At 43.0% G+C, this 24,521-nt stretch overlaps 2 protein-coding genes and 1 long non-coding RNA gene across 7 annotated transcripts in view; 1 reads left to right on the top strand and 2 right to left on the bottom strand.

The window, feature by feature from the left end:
• On the bottom strand, positions 1 to 8,580 carry LOC140684578 (uncharacterized). The gene is made up of 2 exons (XR_012057015.1): positions 8,442 to 8,580; positions 1 to 6,620 (listed from the first exon to the last, which is right to left on the bottom strand). It is a non-coding gene; the product is annotated as an uncharacterized lncRNA (long non-coding RNA).
• A 66-nt stretch (positions 8,581 to 8,646) lies between these two features.
• METTL21A (methyltransferase 21A, HSPA lysine) lies at positions 8,647 to 11,721 on the top strand. Its single transcript, XM_002188424.7, has 3 exons — positions 8,647 to 8,923; positions 10,099 to 10,210; positions 11,242 to 11,721. Exons 1-3 carry the CDS (start codon positions 8,777 to 8,779, stop codon positions 11,637 to 11,639), a joined length of 657 nt encoding a protein of 218 aa, XP_002188460.1. The 5' UTR covers positions 8,647 to 8,776; the 3' UTR covers positions 11,640 to 11,721.
• A 3,956-nt stretch (positions 11,722 to 15,677) lies between these two features.
• The window catches only part of CREB1 (cAMP responsive element binding protein 1), a 39,819-nt gene continuing 30,975 nt past the window's right edge, over positions 15,678 to 24,521 (bottom strand). For 2 of the 5 annotated variants that reach the window (XM_030276952.4, XM_030276951.4), the window contains one exon: positions 15,678 to 22,202. In XM_030276952.4, coding sequence (XP_030132812.1) covers positions 22,058 to 22,202 — 145 coding nt within the window. In that variant the 3' untranslated portion in view covers positions 15,678 to 22,057. 5 annotated transcript variants of the gene reach the window in all.

Genomic DNA, 24,521 nt, shown 5'->3' with positions numbered 1-24,521 from the left:
AAAATTTAACTCTGGCCCCTGATAAGAAGAATGGGTCTGCAGAAGACTTAGGAACACACAAAAGTATTACAAAACTCTGCTATCATGGGGGAAGTTTGGAAGTTATTCCAAAGATAAGCAGGCTCAGGTTTTTACTCAATTTTATAGGAGAAATTCTCATGTTGGCTCTCCCTTGTGATGACAAACATGGAGTTTTTGGGCAAACCATGTGTAGTTTCTTTGAAGAGAGGAAGTCAGAGATGCTGTGTTTCCAGAATTTGTACAACTTAATCCCAGGCACAATAAAGTGACAAACCAAATGATTTATCATCTTAGACTGATGAATGATACCTTTTCACTTACCAGCAATTTTTCTAAACTGTGTTAGCTAAGCTTGTTTGCAAAGCCCTGTTACTCCAGAGGAATCTGACCTTGCTGTGGATTACACTAAGGCCTTGGGGAAGATTTGCTTTCAGCACTTGAACCACTTCAGGCCAACTGAAGTCCCTCTGCAGCCTCTGCACTCTGCTTAGAAAGCTGTAGGCCAGCCAGTGCTGCTCCCAGTTCTAGGAAAGGCCAGGGGTTAACCATTGGATGGAACAGGAGACTGACCTGAGCCACGGAGAGAAAAAGAGGCTTAATGAAAAATAATCATTGAGAGGCTGGAGTTTTTTCCCTCTGGCATTGCACCCACTGATTTTTTGTGAGGATGGTGGGAAAAGAAAGAAGCTAGAGGATTAGCGTGACTTACTGAAGTAATTAATCCTCAAGCAAGAATAAGAGTTGGCTTGCATCTGCACTATTTAATATGAAAGCTGGCATAATTTACTCTTGCATGAGAAGAGCAATACCTTCCTTCACTCTTTGCACCTGGCTGACTATTTTCAAAAGCTGGAGAGGCTGAGCAAGCTGCACTCCTGCTGCATGGCTGGTGCAGCTGCAGCAAGTGCCTCGGGGATGGGACCTCTGCTAACTCTCAGCTGTGGAGCAGCCTCAAGGAAATCCTTTCCCAAAGCTGTGGTTTTGGGCAGTGAAAAATCCTTGTTCAAGGACGAGGAAGTGAGCAAGAGCGGCTCACTGGGCAGCTGAGCACCAGGACCCAGCCATTGGGGCCAACAGGCAAAAACTCACCTACTTGTACCAATAGGTGAAAAATGCTGGGAACTTGGAATGGCTGGAGTATGTGACATGCCTCGCTGCTGTTTGGGTGTGAAGGTTTTGCCTTCACACCAGAGGCTGAAGTTTCCCATGGGTTTCATACTTGTTCTCAGTGTATAATTGTGCAAAGGGGGAGAGATGAAGGCTGCTCTTCCCCTGCGCTAGTGCTGTTGTAGAGTATCGGGATTTATACAAACATGCAGAGGGAGGAAAGAAATCAGTAGTCTGTTTCCCTGTGAGGACTTATTCATGTAGGTCTTAAGCAAGAGGAAGCTGAATTTAATCCCTGGAAGTCACAGAAACAGCAAACTGTCCCACCTCCCTGTCATTCCAGGAGAAGTTAAGCTTCCGCTTCCACATACCTCAGTACACCAGTAAAGAGTAATTTTCCATATATGTGCATGTTTTCATTTAGCCACAGTGATAAGGAATATTCATTTCCTGCTCCATTTTGGCAAAGTAACTCTTAAAGTCTTAATTCAGGTCTGATTTACTAGGATAATATGACAAAACCTGTTGCTGTGTGTATTTTCTGCAGAACCAGGCGATCCTGTTAATAGGTGTAGTCTGAGTAACACCCTGCAGAAATGAAACACATTATCTTTTATTTATGCAGCTTAATATTCTATTGACTTACTGCTGTAGCAATACACTGAACACCCTCTATCATGATTTATTACTGGTCCTGGTTCTCTTCCTATTTTCTGTCTCACCTTTCTACTGTTCTGCTTGATTTACCCCAGTGAATCATCAGACAGTTTCCATTATTAAAAAAAATCAGTTATTTTGATGTACAATGGGCAGCATATACCTAGATCCACATTTTGCATAAGCAGGCATTTTGGATGGTGTATCGTGGCAATAATGAATGGCTGAACTGAAAATAGCTTACTATGGACTGTTGGGATTCAACCTCTTTTCCTCCTGCTCCAGAAAGAGAGGTGTGTGCCATGGGACTCTCAATTAGCACTCCTTGTCTCTGAGCAGGGCACCCAGTGGGCAGCAACTCTCCCGTGTTTTAATTTTCACAGAAGGGAAAGCAAAGTAACTTTCAAAATGTGGGAAATGAATCCTAATTTAAGCCCTCTCAGGAAGTTGCTGCAAACCTCAGGAGAACTCCACACAGCCTTTAAGGAAGGCTAGACAGCATCTTGAAACAAAGCCTAAATCAGATTGTGATGACAGCCAAAGGAGTAGTGACCTCTGCTCCTAATATGCAGAGGTTAGAAAGAGCTGTGGTTTGTTCTGACTATACAAAGGACCAGACTTGCTCCTCATGTTAGTCTAATGAGGTCAGAGGAGCAGTACCCTGCCAACTACTCCAACTGAGAAGCACACCCTGCCAACCACTAAATGCAGCTTCTGAGCTATAAACTTAACTATATGTATAATTATTTGTAGGATGCATAATAAATGAAGACTACCAGGCTTGACACGACTAATATTAGTGCTACCAGCTGTGTTTTGGCTTGTGGGCTTACAGGGGGAGGTAATTCTGTCTCTTTACTTGGCCTGTTTGCTGAGTAAATGTAAGCTGCTGTCTGCTTGCACTTCTCAGACAAGTCTTTACATTTCCTGTGATGGCTCCTCGTAGGTAGAGTTGTGCAGGTTTTTATTTAACTCCCTCTCTGAAATCTCAGCACTTGCATTCACAACCACACAGCCCTGTCATCCTTTGCCTCATTATGCAAAACCAGGCTTCCATTCATCTGCAAGCAGCAGTATCCCTAAGAGGAGAGGTCTGAAGCCGAAGTTACCTGCTTCTTTATGAGTAATAACTCTTGAAAAATTCCCAAATCCAAGTATATTTCTTACCCACACTAACTGCAACAAGAAGATTAAAGTCTTCTAAAAGGCCTGAAATGAAATTGCAGAATTTCCTGTAAACCATCCAGCTTCACAGTCACCATCAGTCTCAGAAATGGAGAGTGGCTCATTGCACACACTTGGTTGTGCTTCACAGGGCTGAGAATCTTAAATCCAGTAACCTCTGCTGTTATCTTCTACCTGACTTGGTACTGCACATGCCTTTCCAAGGCCATGCACCTCCTTGCCTGTCTGCAGGGTGATGACACCAACTCTGGGATGTGTTTTGTTCAATTTCTCCCTTCTTAGAAAGTGTCACAGCTGAGGAAGGAGTGCATTCTGATCTTACTTGGATAACTTGGAGAAGAGCCAAGGCTTTGTCTTTTCCTGGAAATGTAGCTGCAGGAAGAATGAATCACCAGGTTGAACTGTATAACCAACTGAAAACAAAAGCTCAGACTTCTGTGTCTCACTTGGAAATAATCAAGGGGAAAATTGGCATCCTGTTTTGAAAACTACTACCAGCTGACAGGACAAAAATGTTGCAGTGTGATGTCTTTTGAAGCTGACAAGTAACCTAAGACTACAGCCATTTAGGGGAAAAATCCCTGAGCAAAACAGTAGTTAGGAAAATAGAATATTCCAATGTTTTGGGGGAGAAAAGTAACCAGGGAGGTTATTCAGAACACCCAAGGTGGATTTTTAGTAGCCCTAATGTTTCACACAATATTAAATCTCCTGTACTACCTTGGCTAGTAGTGAATACAAGCAAACCAGGGCTGGGGAGCTGTTGACAGCTTATGCTTGAAAGCATAACGACAGACTGCAGTGCTGCTGTCATTGATTAAATCCCTCCTTTTGCCTTTGCTGCAATCTAAGGTGTCATTACAGGCAATGCAGAAGCTGCTTGGCTGGCATGCGAGCATCTGGATCGCTGCAGGAACACCAACAGCACAGGCGTGTGGGAGCAAACATTTCTTTATCTTAGCTCCTCTCTTCTGCTCCTACCTTTGTTTTGTCTTCAGGTGAAATAAAACCAGCTTGACAGTTACCAAAGACTTAGGTTCATGTTAATGAGGTTTAGTACCTGAGAAGAAAATTTGAGATGTGCTGGAGCCAAGACAGAGACCTGCAAAGCTGTACTTTGGGCTGGCAGAACCACCACTTTGATTTTTCTAGTATTAGAAATAGCTGTTACTGCAGGTCAGCGACACTGATTTCTTATGTGGAAAAGGAAAATACTTTTCAGTATTTTAACACAAACTTTACTATAGATAGTTTGTTCTCAGAAAAGTCTTAACTGTGCATGTGTAAGTCCTGCAGCAAGCTTATTTAGGGTAACCTTCTGCAGTTCTAATTCCAACTCTGGGCCACCAAAGCCTGGACCAATGGTGCTAAGGGGCCTGCCCAGTTAGTTTTAAGGTACCTGAAATTGCTTAGACTCAAATCTTCCATCTTCTCTATCGTCTGATTTTCTTTCTAAGGACTCGAGAAACACTGGCGATACCATTAGAAATAACACCAAATCCCCCACATTTTTCATATGCTTGGATTCTTCCTTCTTTTAAAAGGGTAACGACTGCACTGAGGGAAATGCCTTTGCATCTGTATGAATGCTATAGCTGTTGTCTGCCTGTCCACATAATTGTTTTTTAATTGTTTAAAATTAGTGAACTAGTTTTAAATTAATACAATACATTGCTTGCACTGCAATTTCCTCTCAAATTGCAAAACACTGCACCTATAGAGCATATCATAAATTTCTCCACCTAATGTAAAGCCTCTAAATCCATACTCAGACCCCACAAAAGGAAGGTTTTTTGTAGCATTTCCCCTGCCACACGTCTTCCCACTTCCCCACCACAGCCCTGTGCACTGGGAGTGCTGCTGGAGCAGCTTTCCAATGTCTGCTCACGTGTCAATCTTGCACCACGGGTCATGGACTCTCCCCTCCCAAGACCCGACACCGGCATCTCGTGGCCTGGAAGTTCAGCAGCTGGAGATGTGGGTAAGGCTGTAGGTCTGGGAACATCTGAAAGTGGGGGGAGGTTTCCAGCAAATGAAGTGCAGCTGGAAATCCAGTAGTCAGTTGTAAAGAAGAGCTTACTCAATTTGCTTTTTGTTCCTTACCTAAAACTTCAGAACAATGTCAGCTTTCAGACCTGTATGGTCTTTGAGAGCTCACTCACATAATTCTACTAAAATATAAGTGATCTTTCTGTAACAAGACATTTTAATAAATGTGGTGATTATATATGGCAGTTTATCAAGATGCAAGGTTGAAGGCATAAATGTAGTATTACTGATGGGAACAATTCCCTCTTCAAATGGTCCAGAAACTTCCTGTGTTTCAACTCAAGCACTTATGAAATTATACATCTTCATATTTCTGATCATTACTTCCACTTTTAATGTAACAAGGAAACGAAATGCTAGATTATACATTTATTTCAAGATTTCACTTTTTTTCTGCAAGGATCTTGCAGAAGCAGCAAGTTCTAAGGTCTACTGATAACCCACCAGTTTTTACAGAAACAAAAGTTTTTATTTTTAATTCACCCCATCAGTTTCAAATCACTTCAAGCTGAGGCTGTCTTGATTCTGCAACTGCAAGCTGTCATCAACCAAATTAATCTCTGCTTTATTCCCTTTGTATTTAACAGCAAGTGATTCACCACCCCTCTATTTTACTGGTGTGGAGAATCTGGAAGATTCTTCTACTGGTGAAGATGAAAATGTAAAACTTGTTAAATAATTTCAGTGCTAGTCATCTGAATGGCTACTTACAGTGATACATAGGGAGGAAGACTGCTTTCTTTTCTGAGTTTTCCTCCATGCTTTGTGTTATCTCTTGTTCATTTGGTTGATGAAAGCTCTTAGCAAAACAGACTATTTGTCCAAACTTCACTTCCAAGATAATTTTCATATTTCAGTGGAATGACAACCAGAAGTAGCTGCTGTTTATTTCAGGAGGAAAGGATTAACCCAGAAGTTTCCACACAAATGTAGAACAGAACCATTTGGAATAAGGCGTTGCTGTCATAGGGTTATCAACAACACAGGTTTCTAGATAGAATTTTTTAAAAATCAGATTGTTTCTATTTATATCTGCCTTTGCCTTGGTAACCAGAGACTGTGTGAGGGATGCAGTATTTTCCCATCACGGATGTCTCCAAAATCCATGCGCAGACATGCAGTGCATCCAGTGTCTGCAGAGCTACCACAAGAACTGTCACATTCATTTCTAAGAGAGAATTTTACATACTAAGCAGCAAAGAGAAGACAACAGTAAGAGAGTTATTTTAGTATAGATTCAAAATAATTTGTACTCATTTCTATCTTCCTACTTTCTTCTTTGATCTTTTAAGTATTTCAAGGACCACTGTGCTTAAACACTTCTTATTAATCACCCTGAGCAGTTTACCGAAATCCGAGGTGGTGGGATTTACTCATAATTGGCTACATTATACCTGCTTTACCAAGTGGTTGAATGAGGAAAGAATGGACTTGAATCAGTGTTTCTTCATACTTTAAATCATTCTTGCTTACCTTAAAATCAGCTGTTTCCTACTTGGCAAGATTACCTGCAGCTTAGGTGTCCTTACAGCCCTCTGCAGTGCTCAAAAGCCAAACCAGGCTACGTTCTCACCACTCCACTGCTGTGCTGAGCTTTAGCCCTGCTGGAAGAAAGGCATTCCAGCTCTGGACATCTATTTTAGCCACAATTCTGTGTTGTTGTGTTTTCCTTATCCTTTTACTGTCAGGAAAGGTAGAAAGAACCAAGCATGTCTCTCTGCCACTATAATACCCAGGTACTCCATTTTCTTAGAAAATGGATGTGAAAAGGTGTAGAGAAGGTAAATATAGGCTCTGAATGAATTTGGGGAATCAGGGCCCATACTAAACTTCTAGTGGACTTGCTTCTCTCTTAATAGCTTCACTGCCCAATTATGATCTGGAAAGTAATTTCTGATCTTCTGTCTAAGGCTCGTGAAGTCAGTATCAGAGCAACTTTATCAGGTAAGAAGAGGAAATATTTCTGGGAAGCAGGGCAGGATTGGCAGAGAACCTGCTGCGCTCGCTCCTGAGATATTCAGGGATATCTGACTAACAAAATCACATTATTGAGATAAAAGCACTCACTGCATTATCATTTTCAGGAACAATGTATTTTCACATGCAGCCTTTTTTTACTCTAGTTGCTATTCAGCCAGACACTTGGGCTTATGAAATACTGTAGGGGAAGAAAACTCATCTGGGGATAGAAAGGAGTCAGTTTGGAGCACTGGACCCTTGCCACACTCCTCCATATTCTTGTTGGAGATCCCAGGGCTGGCATATGGTGCAGGAAGTGGAAGCTTTGTGCCATTTGGGAGTTTCCCTCTATTTGCCTGCTGATGTAGTTTAGGCAGAGTGTAGGTGACACAAAAAGTCATTCAAACAGAGTTCTCATTTCAAATGTAATGACTCTCATGGCTTTTTTTCCCACACTACCTATATAAATAATAATAAAAAATAATCGAGGTAATAGCACATGCAATTTCAAACTCTCAAAAGCAGGAATAGTGGCAAGGGACCAGCACTTTAGGACATAAAACCACAGAAAACTGAATCATCACACCTGTTCTGGCATGTTTATAGGGAGAATTCTGATTTGCCATAAGACAAGTATAGGCTGGTTTGGGGCAAATTTTGGGTTCCATTCTCCTACAGGAGCAGCTGTAAAACCAGCTTTACTCTCTGCTACCCCTGTGCAACCTGTAATGATCCTCCACAGAGGTTTGCACGAATCTTGAGCCACTCTGTTGAAATTGAGAGCTTTTAGATGTAACCACATTTGCCTCTGACTGCCAGACAGATGATTTGCTGGTCCCTGTGGGAAAGAAAGGGGATGTTTTCTGGAGCTGGTTACAGTCCCCACCTTCGAGGGCCGGCCTTGCTGCATCGGTAGTGTCACCGGGAGCTGTCAGGGCACAGAGCCATTAGAGATGGGGCAGAGAAGATGCGTCCCTGCCCCTGCTGCCCCACGCTCCTCTCAGGGGCCGAGGAGGTGGCTGCAGGCACCGCGCCTTTCCGTGGGGGCCCTGCAGCAGTGCCTCCAGGCAGCCAGAGCATGGGAGCTGCCAGGACACCTCCCCGGCTCTCCGTGGCCTTTAGCAGTCTCTGGAGCTAGTTCAAGTAACGCAGGAGAAGAGCTCTGTGTTGTTTTGCCAAACAAGAGATTAAATGGAGCCAAAGGTGAAGAAACACGGCTGCACAAACAGCGCCTTGGCTGTGCTGCCCCAGTCGGTGCAGGACTGAGGCAGAAGCGGGCTGCGATGAGCACCGCAGCGATACTGCTCCGTGCCAGCAATGGAGGCCGGGGCGTGCTGCGCTGCGCAAATGCCTCTCGCGGGCACTGACTTCCAACCCCCCCGAGCAAAAGCCCACGGCTGGAACCACAGGGAGGCTGCGGGGACAGCTGACAGTGTCCCAAGGCGAGGGACCTTCCCCCGTACCTTTCCGCGTGGCTGTGAGCAGCGAGGAACCCCCCGGGGCCCGGCCTCCCGCAGGAGGCAGCGCGGCGCTCCTCCGCTCGGGCGGCCTGGCCCGCTCCCGCCGCGGCCGCGGGGCAGCCCCGCTCCGGGCACCCTCCAGCCCAGCCCAGCCCAGCCCAGCCCAGCCCAGCGCTGCGTACCGGGAAGTGACCGCCCTGCGCGGCGGCTGAGCGCAGCCGCGCCCGCCCCTGGCTGCGGCGGCGGGGGCCGGGCCGGGCCTGGCGCCGAGCGGCGGCCCCGGGGCTTTCCCCGCCCGCGGCGCGGGGCAGCTCGGGCAGGGCCCAGCCGGCGGCGGGATGGCCTTGGTGCCCTACGAGGAGGGAGGCGGCTGGACAGCGCGGCAGCTGCACAGCCCCTGGGCCACCTTCCACTTCGCCCGCCGCACCATCCGCCTCCAGCAGGACTGGCGGCGGCTGGGGGTGGCGGCCGTGGTCTGGGACGCGGTAGGTGCTCATGGCAAGCGCAGCTTTTCCGCAGTCGGTGGCTTCTTGTGGCTCTTGTCGAGCTTTCAGATTCACCGTAGAAAATTATTTACCGTAGAATTGTAAAGGGAAGGCTTTAATTTTTTTTTTTTTTTAATGTTAGGAAAGAATATGTTAAACTGTGCTTTACTTTTCCCTCTTCCCCCATAAGAGATCCTGCAGGAATGCAAGGGAGATGCACCACCTAAACCCTGCACAGCCAGTGCCCAATACAGAAAATACTTTGGATAACTCACCTTTCTTTACAGTGGCTGGTGATGTTAGCTTGGCACCCTTCAGAGCACAGCATAGATCCCACTGCTTGTAGCCTCAGACAGGACTGCTGATAGACTTTATCTTGGGGATAAGAACCGTCCAAAACAGAGCGGTTTGTGGTGGGTCCAAGGCCACAGGGCAGTCGCTCACAGCATCACTGTAAGCCAAGGGCTTTCTATCGGGTTGGATTTCAGTCCACACACAAATTGCACTTTTACCTCTAGTTTAAAAGAAGTGTAGCATTTTTAGCAAACTTCTCAAATGGATTGGTGTACAGGGTTTCTGATCTTTCTGGACATCAGCTTTGACAGAACTTGCTGTGGGAGAGGTCATGCTACGTACAACCAGCTAGAAGTGTCATTAGTTTACTTTCCCTGTGTCCCTCCCAAGGGCATACCAGTGTTGTGCAGAAACCTTTTGAAATACCATACAAGATACTATGAAACCTTATTCTGGACTTTTGCAATACTGTGTTCATTCGCTAGTGCTTGACAACCCCTCAAATTTCCTTTGAGGAAATTTTTTCCAGATACAACGATTGTATTTCCTTTCCAATACAACTTTTTCTTTCCAAATACAGCTCTTTCTATCTCCTGTTATGTTTGGGGATTCATGGAGCAGTTACCACATCCCAGTTGTAACCTCTGTGGTTCTTTTTTCCTTTTGTCAGCAGGAGTCTTCCATAAAACTCTATAAAAAACTTCCATAAAGCATAAAAAGACTACAAGTGCACACAGGAGGCAGAGAGGTGCTGAACGAATTTTGCTGCAGACCTGAAGCACCTGACCCTTCCCATAACCTTCTCTCTCAGGTTAAACCAGAAATCCTGTGTTCAGTATGACTGAAACCCTGTGCTTAATCGCCCTTGTCTTTTGGCTTAGGCTGTTGTTCTGTGTGCTTATCTGGAGATGGAAGGCATTGATCTCAGGGATCGGTCTGTGATTGAGCTGGGAGCTGGAACTGGATTGCTGGGAATAGTGGTCACATTACTAGGTAAGGGCCTTTTTGTTATCTCTTTTAAAGCAAATCACAACTGTAGTAAAACTAGCTCTTGTACATATACATGCCCGGTGTAGAAGTGAGCACCAAAGCTGCACGTGTGAACTGTGATGGCTCTTCTCTGATTCATGTTCCTTCCGTGTCAGGCTCAGAGGCTGCTGCGGTGTTTGTTGCAGTGCTGGTGCCACTGCAGTTTGCTCCATGGCGGGACCCTGTTGAGCCTGACGCCTGTTGCCATGGCCGGCAGCTCAGCAGCCTTCAGCTCTGCAGCTGTTCCCCCGCAGGGAGCAAGAGCTGTGCTTCCCGTCTTCCACTTGTCCTCCAGTGCAGATAAAGCTACAGACAGAAACCACTCTCTGAGCTTACATAAGCCTTTCATTAGTCTGTCTTGCAGACAGGGCATGGAGAAATTATTTGCTGCTGATCTGTCTGTGGCGGAAGCAGGAACTGCTTTTAGCTATGTTAAATTTGTGCAGTCTTTCCCAGGTTAACCTTGTTGATTCAAAGTTCTAGTGGCTGTGAAAGGTGCCTGTTGAAACCATAAAAACAAAACAGTTTGACAAAATACAGTCATGCCATGAAAAAGCACACAGGCATAACTTTTGTCAGACCTGTGAAAGAGACTCTCTAGCTGCCTCTCTCCTACAGAAAAATATGGAATTGGAGCAGGTTAACTGTAACAGCTCCTGTAATTTATTCTTTTGTTGCATATGGAAAGGCCAAAAGTAACTCCTTGACTTTCATGCATTAAGAAAGAGCACCAGAAAACATGTTTTTTTTCCCTACCCAACTTAATCTTCACGTAGAGTACACTTTATATTCTTAAGTAACTGATGAAGGATGGGATGTCTGTAGACAGGAGAATTTTGCTTTTTTTGTTCTTTTGTTTGTTTGTTTTTAATCATGCAGCTCAGGGGAGCTTTAACAGGAACTAAGGAGCCTGCTAGAGTTAGAGCATTGTATTCCACATGCTGTATTGAGGGATGTGGATTGTGAGTGTGAGCCATGTCCTCCTGTCCCCTTAGGTGCCCGTGTTACCATCACAGACAGGGCGGCAGCACTGGAGTTCCTGGAGTCAAATGTGCAGGCGAACCTACCCCCTGAACTACGTCCCAGAGCAGTGGTGAAGGAACTGACATGGGGAAAAGACCTGGATAACTTCTCTCCAGGAGCATTTGACTTAATCCTGGGTGCAGACATTGTTTATCTGGAAGAAACATTTGCAGAACTGCTTCAGACGCTGGAGCACCTGTGCTCAGAGCGAACAGTGATTCTCCTTTCCTGCCGGATCCGCTATGAGCGGGACCTCAAGTTCCTGAAGATGCTGAGAGAGCGTTTCTCTGTGTCCGAGGTCCACTACGATTCCAGTAAGGATGTTCATATATACAAAGCACAGAGGGGTAGTCATAAGGATGACTTTTGACTCTCTGCTTTGTTAATAAGCCACTGATGCTGTTCAGTTCTCCCCTTTGTTTCTACTCAATACACTTGTTCCTAAGCATGAAGTTGCAGTTGTGTTATTTCACTGGCTTCTTGTTCTGATGGTCTTGTCTGATCACTGGGTCTGATAGAGCCAGGATTGTACTTCTGTTCTGCATATTGAACCTATTCTTCATATCTGAATTGAGTCATATATGGTGTTCCACTGTCTTTTTATCAAATGCAATTTTTGAAATTGATTCAAGTTGCAGAAATCTCCAGCATCAAAATTGTTCTATCAAAAGGTCTGATGTCTGAAATCAAACCACATTTAACTTCTGGGGGAAATTTAAAGAGATTGCAAGGGGTTTTTTTCCCTTTATCACTTCCTTAACTCTAGAAGAGTAGGAGAGTGGATGAAATAAAAGCCAATGCTCCAGCTTTAAATGCTTTAACTCTTCAGGACTTCTGCATCTTAGAAGTTGTGGTAAAAGAAACCACTTAAAAGGCAAAAAGAACCAAAGGCAGATGCTATAAAGTTGTTCTCTTGCTGTCACTGCTGCGTTGAGGAGACACAGTGAAACAAAGAACAAAATCTGGAGGGGCACTGGGAACAGGGATTGCCAAGTAAGCCAGCTTAGAAATCAGTGTTATTTTTACCTGATTTGCAAGTGAGTGGGCTACACCTGCAGTACTGAAGCAGCTGTGGTTTCCAAGTTGTCCCTAACAAGTCTGCCTCACACAGATCAAGGCTCCTTGGAGGAGATACACATGCACATGTGCAGGTGGGAAAGTGCAACAAGGAAACTCAAGCTGTTCTTAAAATATCAAATCAGCCCTTGGCTCTCAAAGTACCACTAGATAATGTTCTGCTTTGTGCCTTTGTTTATGCTCCCTCTGGCTCTGAGAGCTGTTATTTAGGACAGGAGGGTGCTCTGTACAGGAGGGAAAGTACTTACTCTTGCATTACTTAGGACCTTGGGGCAACAGCTAAGTTTCAGTGTGCTTTCAGTGCTTAAGACACTGCTCTAAGTAACAGATTTCATACCTTGAGCTTGTAAAACAAATCTGTGTGTTTATCCCACAAGATCTTGGAGTCCAGCTCGCAGCAGCAGCTGACTTCCTTCTCTTTATAGTGGTGGAAGAATGAAACTGATGAAAACAATGGGCTAACAGAAGACAGCTACACCTCTAAACAAAGGAATTGCTTTACTACTCTCTTGTTTTGTGTGGATGTGGAACTTTCTTTGCTTTAAACTTAAACTCAAAAAGCCTCAGGTCAGGTTCAGACTTTAAGCATGTGCATGTATTTGGCACTGGCAACAGCAAACAGTTTTGCTGAACAAAGCAGCAGCTGCTTTGGGCCATGGACATTTTGGAAGTTTTTGTCACTTTTGCTCCCATCATACTTCCTGGTCGGCGGTCCAGAAACGCTGTGCTGACTGTAATGTGAAAATGACGTATTTATCATTAAGGTTTGTGCTTCCTCCCTGGCACAACTCTTGCATGTTTTCAGCGAAGTTCCTTGCTTGGCTTCGGATCCGGTCTGGGAGTTGCTGCTCTGGAACACTTGCTGTAACAGTATCCTCAGAAGCCACATGGTGTCACTAAAACAGTGCTTAGGCAGCTGGCTGGGAATTCGCAGCCTGAAACTGGAATTGGAGTCAGTTTGGGGGAAGACAGCGCCTTTAATTGAAAACAGATCATGAGATGAGCTCTCATGTGTCAGGTGTAGCTCCTTCTGTCCTATCAGCTGGGGGAGCAGTGGTTGAAAAGAATTATGAGCTGTCCCACCTCTGTCTGGTTCTAGTTTTCAGAGTGTGGCTTTAAGTTCTCACCTCTCAAGAATTCTTCCTTTTCCTCCCCAAGGTGTATCCTTGTCTCCAACTCGTCTGGGATTAGGCATTAGCTCATGTGTAGCTCAGGCTCCCAGGGCTGGAGCTGGCAGAAAGCAGTGTGCTGGTGTCTGGGCTCCTTGAGTGCCCAAGGGAACTTTATTTCTGTGGGAAAAGCCTGGCAGTGCTCAGCCCTTGCGAGAGGCTGGAGCTTGCAGCACTGACAGCCATAGCAGCTTGCACTGTTGCCATAGCAGGAACATGCTAAAAAGTCTGCTGAAATAGCACAGAATAAAGCACAGAATAGAGGCTGGTGCAGCGACCTGCACACTTCTAAGAAGGGAGTTTTGCCCTTGCTTTGACAATAGAAACAGTTTTGTACTTTTAAAACAAAGCAGTTTAATTCCATCTCTTTCTAATTGTTTTCAGTGTCAGATTTCCCATTGCTGCTGTTGCAGCCCACAGCCATCCTTCCAGTGCAGGCATGTGCCAGTGGAGACCAGGCTTGGCTTCTTTTGCCATGCTGCTGTTACACAGCAGCTGCATGCACACCCAAGGGAGTATGTTTGAAGGCTGCAGCGATGCTACTGCCCATAAAGAATTGTGGAGGAAAGCCCGAGGTGGCACTGACGGCTCAGGTGAGTGCCTTGCCTCTGCCCTGCAGAACTCTTGGTGGCCGCCCCCAAGCCCAGCAAGTGGCACCCCCCAAGGGGACACCTTCTTTGACTGCTACTGGGGCACATGTCCTGTTAGATTTAGGAGACCAGAGCCAGGAATACTGCAGTTAGGCCGCAACCGTGTGCATGTCAGTTCTGGTTGCATTTAAAGCTAGTGTTTAGGCACAGGCATGTGAGAAGGTAGCTCAGCTGAAACCTGCAGTCCATCCCCCCTGGGCAGTGCTGACACCCACATGCACCAGGCAGTGAGTGCTGCTGCCTTCTGTTGTCCCAGGTTGGCTTCACAAGTGTTTTGTATTCCCATCACACTTACCTTCAGGGAGAGGTCAGGAGTGAGTCAGGCACCAGTGAATCACGCCAGGCGTGCAGGACAAGTAGCAGAGGTGTAACTGCTGGTGAGGGAGCACAGGGAGCAGCCTCTGCAGTGGCACCTGCAAACTCGTGTGTCCCAACCCACGGGCCCCACGGGAGCTCCTGCTCTAGTATGAGATGATGCATGACAACAGCTCTTGCCAGCAATTTGGTAATTGTACCAACACCCTGCCCGAGCACTTTCTGTCACCCTGTTCATCCCTGCACTAGAGAAACTGAGCTCACCTGTAGAAGGATGTGTTTGGCATGCATCCCCGAGTAGTGGGGCAATGCACAACTCCTGAGAAATTCACTAGCTCTAGGGAGTGGGTCCAAGCCACAGGAATGTGACCAGGCAAGACACAACCATGCTGTGACACTGAGAAACCATCCCTGAAACATGCGCAAGAGAACAAACTTCCGTGAAACGTAATTTTAGCCAAGGTAATGTTTGACTGATATTAAGATACACAGTTGACTACACAGGGATCTGTGTTACCCTGTTCTTCAGTGCAAAATTCAAGCCAAACTGCATTTTTATCTCAGGGACTAACCCTGTTTGGGATTCTCTCTCATTACTGTAGGTTTTTCTGAGCAAGAACATGAATGGCACTATAAAAATGAGAAAATCCCAGCTGTAATGAGCTGACCTTACTGCTTCCCCTTGATTTCACTGGAGGTGTGTTTACCTCAGTGCTGAATTTGTTATCCTGGCTTCCATCCCAGTGTTTGGATCCAGCCTTGCAGATTACATAATAGGGTTGTGATCCTTGCAGTGTTTGCTGCCTTCTGTTTCTGTTCTGTTCTAAAGACCAGTAGTACATTGTTTACAGGAATGCTTAAAAGTGAGACATGCAGCATATTTAAACTGAAAGGCATAAGCCTTTCAAACACTATTAAACAACAGAACTGCCATCAGAATGGGTACTGGAAAACAGGTTTAAAAATATCAGGAGGAAGAGAAACTTTGTTTTTCAGAACTTAACCTCTAACCTAATTAAATTAAGATTAAAAAAAGCCTTCTCTTTGGGAAGAATACTTTATGAATACTTAGGGCAGGGCATGGATTGAGATGATACCATAGACTGCTCAACATATGCCTTTTCCCATATTCTTCCAGCTATCATTTGCTACTAAATCAAATTAGTGTAAATGGAACACCCTGCTCAAAAAAGAGACTTTGTAGTTTTTTAAAGCATGTTTATGTGACTGCACATAAATGTTTGTGTAAAAAGGGAGTTATGACAGTTTATACCACAAAGGTTACAGTAAGAAAAAGCACTTCTTTATGACAATAATTCACAAATTCACAAGAATCACTTTAATATACAAAGCAATTACTACCATTCTGAAACACAAAGCAGCTAATATGTACATAGTGTTAATAAAATGCATTATAACCCAGTACAATTTTTTAAACACAGATAAAGCACAGAAAAAAAAAAAAAAAGAACACAACAGGGATGTTTCTAGATTTTTGGGGAGATGTAAAAAAGCATTCCCCCCAGTGATGGATTTTCATTTAGTCTTTTAACTTCCACAAGTATGTGGGAGTCAAGCTCAAATACCCTGTTCTGTGCTGACACGGTTTGGGTAAAGAATCAGAAATGCAGATGAGGTGAACATATTCTTTCCAGCTTACACTACAAAGGGAGAATAATAACCCTTGCTCTGGAAGCTTCCCTGAAAAACACTGTTTCAAAACAATTTCAAATTATAAATCCAGAGTAGAAACAACTATTTTCTGAAGTGAATGAGCAATCTGTGGAAAAAAAGTCTGTGGAGGAGCTGGTTGCCAACTAGCACCTCTTCTTGTCCTGTTCCCATCCCAAGAAGTCCATTATAAGCAGCACAGTTTCAAATTTCATATAAACTTGAAGTTGTAGAATATTTTAAAATTAATGTTTTAATATAAATAAATGTAATTAAACACACACAAAAAAAAGGAGTGGCACCTGGATAAAACATCTTGTGGAGAGCACCCAAACATCCTTAGATCTTAAGAGTGGCCATTTCTGCATAAGCAACTGGCTCAAGGTCTGCCATCCCCATGCTCTCACTCAGCTACCCCCTAATTTAGAGGAAAATGCAGCTGAGGCTGAGTGAACTGCTCGAGTCCTGAGTGCAGTGAATGCTCAACTTACAGTGTGCCAGCCATGGGTCATTCCAGCCTGTCCCTGGCCCTTTCCCTGCCAGCACACAGCTCCCGAGGCCAGCTGACCGCTCCTGCCTCTCCCGCACGGAGCGAGTCACAAACTGCACTTGCAGTGCAGAATGCAAACAGGTCACTCTTCAATTTGTGCTGTGCCAACTAGCCCAAGCACATCTCTCTGCGGGCCACAGCTTAAATACATTTTAAAAACACATTCCAAGGCAAAACACTTGAAATGCAAACTCTCTTTACACCACCTGGATCTGGTCCCTTTTCCCCAAAGATTCACACACCTAAGTCTATCCACAGACCTGAACCTGTCATAAGCACACAGAAGTTGGATTTCAGCACCCTCTCTTCACCAGTCTGGCTCCTTCCAGACCAACTGAGCTTCAGGATACATTCAGGCTTTTGTAAAATCAGAGTCTTTTACAGCTAGCAAATTACACAGCTCAGAAAAACAAGTTTCCAGGCAGACGACAGAGAACCATCAATGTACTGTATGCTTTTTAAAACCTGCTCACAATGACAGACTTCAGGGTTATAGTTAAATTATCATCGTTCCTGCAAAAGAAAGGTGGTTGTGCTGTGCTTTTCTTTTCCAGCAAGGTGACACACTGTCAGTGTACCTTTACTTCCGGGTGTCAAATTACTGGAAAGCCTTTCGATTTGTTTTCTGGGAATGCAGCTTGTAAAATCCACAGACAAATCTCAAATTAAGAAAAGGGGAATAAAGTGGCTGAAAAATAGTTCAGCTTTCCTTCCAAATTAACCTCCCTTTCCCACATGGGATCACTGAACTAGTTCTACTCTAAAAATAATTTCACATCCATCCTCTATATACTGCTCCAAGACACCACACACTTGATTCTTGCCCCTTCAGCTCTCCTGCCCTTCTGAAGCAATGTCTGCTGGGCACCAGGTGCTGATCTGCAAGTTCAATTAGCCAAGGAAGCAACTGCTGTGGAGGAGTGAATTGTGTGCAGGCAGCAGGATCACAACAATTATGCCAGAAATCTTCTCAAGCAAACCAAGTTTACCTTATTTTTTTTTCCTCTGTGTTTTGTTAGTTTTTTTCTTTAAAAGTGCACATTTTAATTAAACATTTACAAAGAACATAGTGTAACAAAAATAAATACATGACCTTTTGGTTGGATCATTGGCAAATGTTACATCACTAACCAGGCTCCAGGGTAAAAAAATTACAATAAAAACAAGGTCCTAGAAAATTAATTAAATCCTCTATGAACTATTATAGATTTGCAACCACTGATATTGAACTTGCTTTGATGGGTGGACTTGTCTTAAACCACAAAAAACACTGACAGCCAAAAATGAAAAAACAAAATAAAAAAGCAGGTGCCAGTTTTCACTAACAGAATGCCTACTTGCTGCTGCAGTTTACTGGAAGCCCAGATTTTAAAAAAGCAACCTGTGGTACAAATTTAGGTCAGAAACTATCAGGGCTGTTTTTCCTTATTAATTTTTTTTTTCCTGAGCCTCTTAATGATTCCAAACACCCCACCAATTTTCTGACCAATGTAGAAGTACCAGAGAAGACAGTGATCTCCACTGCAAATGCCAACTCCAGGCTAGCCAGAACTGCGGTGTCTGAGCAGTCCTGACAAGCACAACAGGCTAAGATTGTGCTTTCGGATACAAGCAACGGTGCCGGCAACTACCCAGTGCTGGTGAAATTGCTGCCTAAGGAAGAATGCATCACCACTACCCCAGGAGGGAAACAGAAGTCTTACCAGTGGTTCCTTTAGAAAATAACACCTTAACAACCTTTCCAAATATTTTGCCTTTGATATATAGCTGCCAAAGAGAAAAAGCACAAAAGTGAATTACTCTGGGTGGTGGTGGTTGTAAAACAACTGTTTATATAATTTCAAAAATCTTCATCAATAAAAAACAAACTTCACAAAAGCCACGAAAGATGAAATAAAATTATTGAAAATGGATAACTGAGAGACAGCACAAAACAAATCAGTAATTAAGAGCTAGAATAATGCAGCCCAGAGCTACTGGGGTGAGGGGAAGCTTTCACACCCACACACACACCCACACACACATCCACACACACACAGACACACAGAAAAGTAAAAATTCTTCTTCTGACCTCCATATACTATAATACTCAGCATTCCTGACTTAAAAGCTCTCAGAGCTGTAGATTATATACTGTGTGTATATATATATATATGTACATATATTATACATATGTATTTTCCAAGAATATCTAAATTAAAAGAGCACCTTTGACAATATCTTAACTGCCTGATTGGTGCTGTTGTTTTGCAAAATAATGACATTACAAAAATTATATTTCAAACCAATTCTTGTTTATTATGAACGGAACGGATCTAGCCCTTTCTAACCCTCTCTTCAGGTAAAAGAGTCTATCAGTTCTTGAAAACTCACAACCGTGAGATATAAAACTAATCCTCCCTCCCCCTTGTCAGCATCATTTCCATCCTACTTCCAAATGGTCTTAGTTTATAGAAGCTTATCACCCCAACCTCACTACTTGGTAAATAACATAGGAACAGAATCCTGTGTCATATTCTTTCCCTTTTTGGGACAATATGAATAGTAAAGCATGTATGGGTAGCCTAGCCAGCCCTGTACTTGGTCTAATACATTTTTTATTATCGTAATCTATAATTTTCATTAAATAAATTTGTGTCCCATAATCCTCAGTGCTGCATAAATAAAAATAATGATTCTTGCAGACGCCTATGTACTTTGAATTACATTCCTTTTCTTAGTAAAACTTTATTTGCTAATGAAGTCTAAGCTAAAACCACTACAGGCCACTTGCAGACCACACACAGACAAACGAGTAACACAGCTCTCCTCTCACTGCCACACAAATTTGCACAAACTGTGTATTAGGAGAACCCCACCTGGGCACTGTTTTAGGCTCCCATGCCCATTCAGCCTCCAGGTTTTGTGCCCAGTGCTTATCAGCAAGCTCTGGAGAATGTTCATTACCAACTAGACACAGTTCTCAGAGCCCAGCTTGCCTTGCTCAGGTTCACAGCAAAACCTCACATTTTTTGTAAACAGATGTTCTACAAAAGAAACAGCCTTAATGTGGGCATATGCAGCCTTTTCTGTGTTTCTCAAAGCTGAAGGAACCATTCCATGTAACTGCAAATGAGGCCACCATGAGCTTCATGCTTTACAAGAATGACTCCTGTATTATCAACATTTCTACTTCAGTACTCGTTCTCGAAAATGTAACCGTTTTATGTATTTGTATTCGCCGATTTTAAGAATCAGATAGTTTTTATAAAAGCACTGCTGAGAACTTAGGGTCTTTAAATTTGCACTGTTAAACTAATAGATTCATCTCCCATTAAATAAAACCACAAAAATCAACTCTCTATGGCAGATAAAAATAGACCATTTATAAACTCCCACAAAACTTGTGAAAGTGAATTATTTCATATTTCTGATACTTATGTTCTTTTCTTGAAATACAAGTGTAATTTGAAATTCTTGATAACTTTAGATGTAACAATAATGCTGTAAGTTTAACCCTGATCCTTTTAAATTAAATCTCTTGGAAACTGAATGCCCCCTCAAATGAGAAATCTAGAACTTTTAATACTGCTTAGGTGTTTGAGACTCAACTGCCCAGAGTCTTCCAAGTATTTTCCTTATAATGTCACACTGCTTGTATAACCTTTTAGAAGCCTGTGTGTGAAATTTATCTTAAAAAGATATAGAGTGAACGGGAAAAATTATTAGCCAATACTCTGCTAGGCAAGGCCTTATCCATACATCTCCATACATAAAAATTTGACCAGAAGCCCAAAGTAAACTTACTCCATCAAATAACCCAAGTTTACACAGTGAGAGACTGGCTTCAGAGGGCCAGTACACAAACTGCACATTATTCTTTTGGACACATTCTTTTTGACAACTTCTTGATGCTCTTTTTTGGTTCTTTTTGAGCATGATTCTTTTGAAGTCCTAATGCTTAATACAGAGTTTTTAAAAAATATTAACTACCTTTTTTAACACCATAAATATGGGAAAGACTACAATTCCTCAGTGCACAGAAAAAAACCTCATCTAGCAAACATCTGAGGCACGTAAGTAATTTTAGTTGCAGGAACAGATTACTCAATAAATCTGACCCTTTCCAAGGAAAAATACCCCAAATAAATTAAGAGTTTAGCTAATCTGGCCAGGTTCAAATAATCAGTATTTTCTCTTTCAAAGCAGGAGTTGTAATATTTGTGTTTGAAGTCCTCTTTAATATTTGAGGTTGTCTGGTAGTTGTTATACTGCAACTTAATTTATGTATAGAAGGCAGAATCAAAGTTCAAAAAAGAATTTAGTAAACCAGGCAGATATTTCTATTGAGTACAATAATTTCCATTGCCTAAGACAGTAGTAGGGAAATAAAAATAACCTCATTGCTTGAGAGGACTTGGGACACAGACCATACTGTCTTCATGGAGTACTTAAGTGGAGTTGGCTATGCTTCAACTGCTTAGTTGTTCTGCATACAAATAGGTAGTGCTTTAACATGCTACCCCTGTTTACTATATGACTGTTTACAGAAGATCACAACTGCATCTTTTTTTTTAAATTTTCTTTCCTATCCAAATATAATTTCCCACCCTATATCCTCTGAAATTGGTGTGTGTTTTCTGTGCATTCAGAATGCTGAATGCACTTGCACACATAAACTATGAGAATCAACAACTGACCAGTGAAGCTCATTTCGATGCATTTGTTTCTGAAGTATGGAGAAGGTTTTACTAGTCCAGGAGGGCTTAATACAGATTGCAAATCAAACCCCCATCCTGGGCTAGTTTGAGAAAGGTCTGTTATCTCCACACCAAGAACGTGACAGTGAAGCGCCCTTTGTCTGGTGTGCTGCTCAGCCGTGTATTTGTACAGTTCAGCATGAACGTGTGAAACCAATGTGGCAACCACTGCTTCTTCACTGTACCATGCATGCTCCACCTCTGCAGCCCACCATTCTCTGGTCCAAGAGGCTGGGGTGACTCTGTCTCTAAGGCAATGGAAAGAGCTCAGCACAAATTCTTGACATCTTTACAAAAGGACCCTCCCCACAGTAACTTCCCAAGTGACCACTGTTACACCTTGAAGAGGATCAGGAGATGAGAGAGAAGCCTGTTCTTCTTCTTCACGCTGAGATTGATGATGAAATTCATCTTGTAAGGGGAGAAGTGGAGGCAAGTACTTGAACATTCACAGTTTGATGCAAAGCACAGATGAAGTATATTCTGTAGTTGCTTCAGGCAGTTTTGCGCATAGAAAAAAAGAAATGTTTAGAAAATAAAAAGTTTACTTTGTCTTTCTGGGTATAGCCAGAACCAGTCTCTATCCCACCTGGACAAGTGAAAACGAGAATCCAAAATTAATCTGATTTGTGGCAGTAAAGGTCTTTAAGTGCTTTTAACTCCTCAATCAGTGTCTTGTTTTGGTTTTCAAGCACAGCCACTCGATTTTCTAGACATTTCACGTACTCCTTTTTCTTCCTGCGACATTCACGTGCTGCCTCCCTGCAAAGCAAAAAAGGCCATTCAAATCCAGAACAATCATTTGCAGACATGGGCTACCTAACTGCTTTCAGTCAAACCTTTACTAGTACTGCCATTTTCAGAATATGGAAGCATTGCTAAGAAATCCTAGTGATGAAAAACACTGAGTTTGTTACAACTGCTCCTCATAAATCACACTCACTCAAGATCCACATATCATTTCAATATACAGATCCCAGTAAGACAGCACCAATAACTTCATCATCATCATCACCATCATTATTATTATTATTATTATTATTTCTTCTGTGAGCAAAGGATCCTAATCAGTGATACAATTTTGCTCGCAGGATTCACATTGGAGCCTTTAGGCTGAGTAGAATGCTGCTGCAGTAATTTGACTTTATTATCATCTATTATTCTTTTTACAGTCTTTAACTTTTCCCTTTGCTGCAGTCCAACAAGATGATCAACTGGTGTAAAAAAAGTGCTGTATCTCAAGCATTCATGTATTTGCTCTTGAGCAATGCTTTCATTTTAATAATGATGTCTACATCACTGCAATGATACTATAATTAACTCAAATAAAAATAAATGCCAAAAAATATCACAAGATAAACAGTAGGAACCATGTAATTCTTTAGTCCCTGTCAGTTATGCCAAAAACAGACCTCAAGATAGTCAAACTTTTAAGTATTGCTTGTAAAGAGTGAGCTGCCTGTAGGTAACTTGGTAACATACCAAGAGCACCAGTGAAAAACACCAGAAGGCATTAATGTGCTGCTGAGCATCCTGAAGGCAGGAACACCGAGGCAGGAACTACCCTGCACAGCAATAGAATGGCGCCAATGTGCAAAGTAAGCACAGGGCTAAATGCCACGGGCAGATGGGAGCCCAGGCAGAGGGCTCTCCTCCTGCAGTTCCACTTGTCCTAGCAGCACTCTGCAGGCACAGGGAAATAAACACTTATTTGCCCTAAACCTTTAGGTACAAAGCAGAATAGCTTCAAAAATAAGAGTCTGTGTGCCCCTTCATTGCAAACACTACACAGACTGGTGAAACAATCACATTTCTGGGAAATGAGAGGACAACCCCGTTCCTCCCCTTATTAGATAAATAGTAGCTGTAAAAACAGAATGCATTCCAGGACCTAACTGATAAGAAGCCTCTAAAGTAATTCCTGAAATTCAGCTCCACAAATGAGACAGGATGAAGAAACCACAGCCTGTAAGCCCTGAAAGGACTCAGGTAGCCATTTGTCACTGCCACAAATACAATTTCACATGCCTGCAGTGCTTCAGTAAACCATGTGTAACATTTAGAATTTAAGTAATTTTGGGCTGTTACCGGTACTAGGAGATTAAGTACTAGGAGATCAGGAAGTGCCTCCCAGTGCAAACTACTAACAAGCCTCCTTGGGTGACAACATTTTCTTTCTGTGATTTTTTTTCACCCTTAGGCTGTGTATATTAAGCCACCTCAAGTCTGTGTGTGTTAGTTGTTCATTACGAACAGCAGACTTTTAATGAATTACAACAGAGCTTTAAAAATGTAAAATTTAAACAGAAAATTTGCACAATAATATATATGAATATTTACACTATAATCCTCCAGTAAGTACCACCTTACCATCTGCCTCTCTATCCCTTTTCCCCGCTTTGCTATGGAGCTTAGATTTGCAAATATCTATTACCCAGACAAGCTAAAAGCACCACATGCAACATGATACTGTTGCAAAAGCTGTCAATTTAACTCAAGTAGGGTAATTCCCCATTGTTCTTCTTGGCTTTCACAAACACAAAAGCTTTATTTTACTGGAATAAGACTGATGACTAAATGAGAGCATTCTGTTATTCTAATTAATTTTTTTTCAAATGCAGAGCCTGAAAGAGTGATATCCACTATTCTCTGGTATGAGAAAACTATATAGAAAGGGAGATGGGTGACATTTTGTACAAAAACCTTTTAAAAAAGTGATCTCTGCTGTTCAGCATTATTTACTTCATTAAAGCCCCTTGTATAAGCACTGGGTCTGCTCAAGTTTCCATTATGTTCACAGCACAGCAACCTACAGAAGATAAATCAACCCGCACAACATCAGTTTTTTCAGACTGACAGATGAAGTTAACAAGGTTTTCAGGGGGCTTCCCCTGCTCAGAAGGGTGGGAAGCACTGGGTTCTCAGTGTCACAGTGTAACACACAGGCTCCAATCTGTGGCCTTGGGTAAGAGTTCAAGCTTGGTGTGATGGGCCAGTTCAGACCTGCCCCTTCCCACTCCCACAGCAACAGACCTCAGGAGCATCCTGCTCAACTTCTCCCTACAGCTCCCTTCCTTTGCT

The sequence above is a fragment of the Taeniopygia guttata genome, chromosome 7 (genome assembly GCF_048771995.1).
Source record: "Taeniopygia guttata chromosome 7, bTaeGut7.mat, whole genome shotgun sequence".
Taxonomy (NCBI): domain Eukaryota; kingdom Metazoa; phylum Chordata; class Aves; order Passeriformes; family Estrildidae; genus Taeniopygia; species Taeniopygia guttata.
The sequence above is the reverse complement of the archived record's forward strand: the minus strand, read 5'-3'. Positions and strand labels throughout refer to the sequence as shown.

Coding starts and splice junctions, on each gene's coding strand:
- METTL21A (XM_002188424.7), top strand. CDS start 8,777: ATGGCCTTGGTGCCCTACGAGGAGGGAGGCGGCTGGACAGCGCGGCAG. Junction 8,924..10,098: donor CGGCCGTGGTCTGGGACGCG/GTAGGTGCTCAT, acceptor CTTTTGGCTTAG/GCTGTTGTTCTGTGTGCTTA. Junction 10,211..11,241: donor AATAGTGGTCACATTACTAG/GTAAGGGCCTTT, acceptor CTGTCCCCTTAG/GTGCCCGTGTTACCATCACA.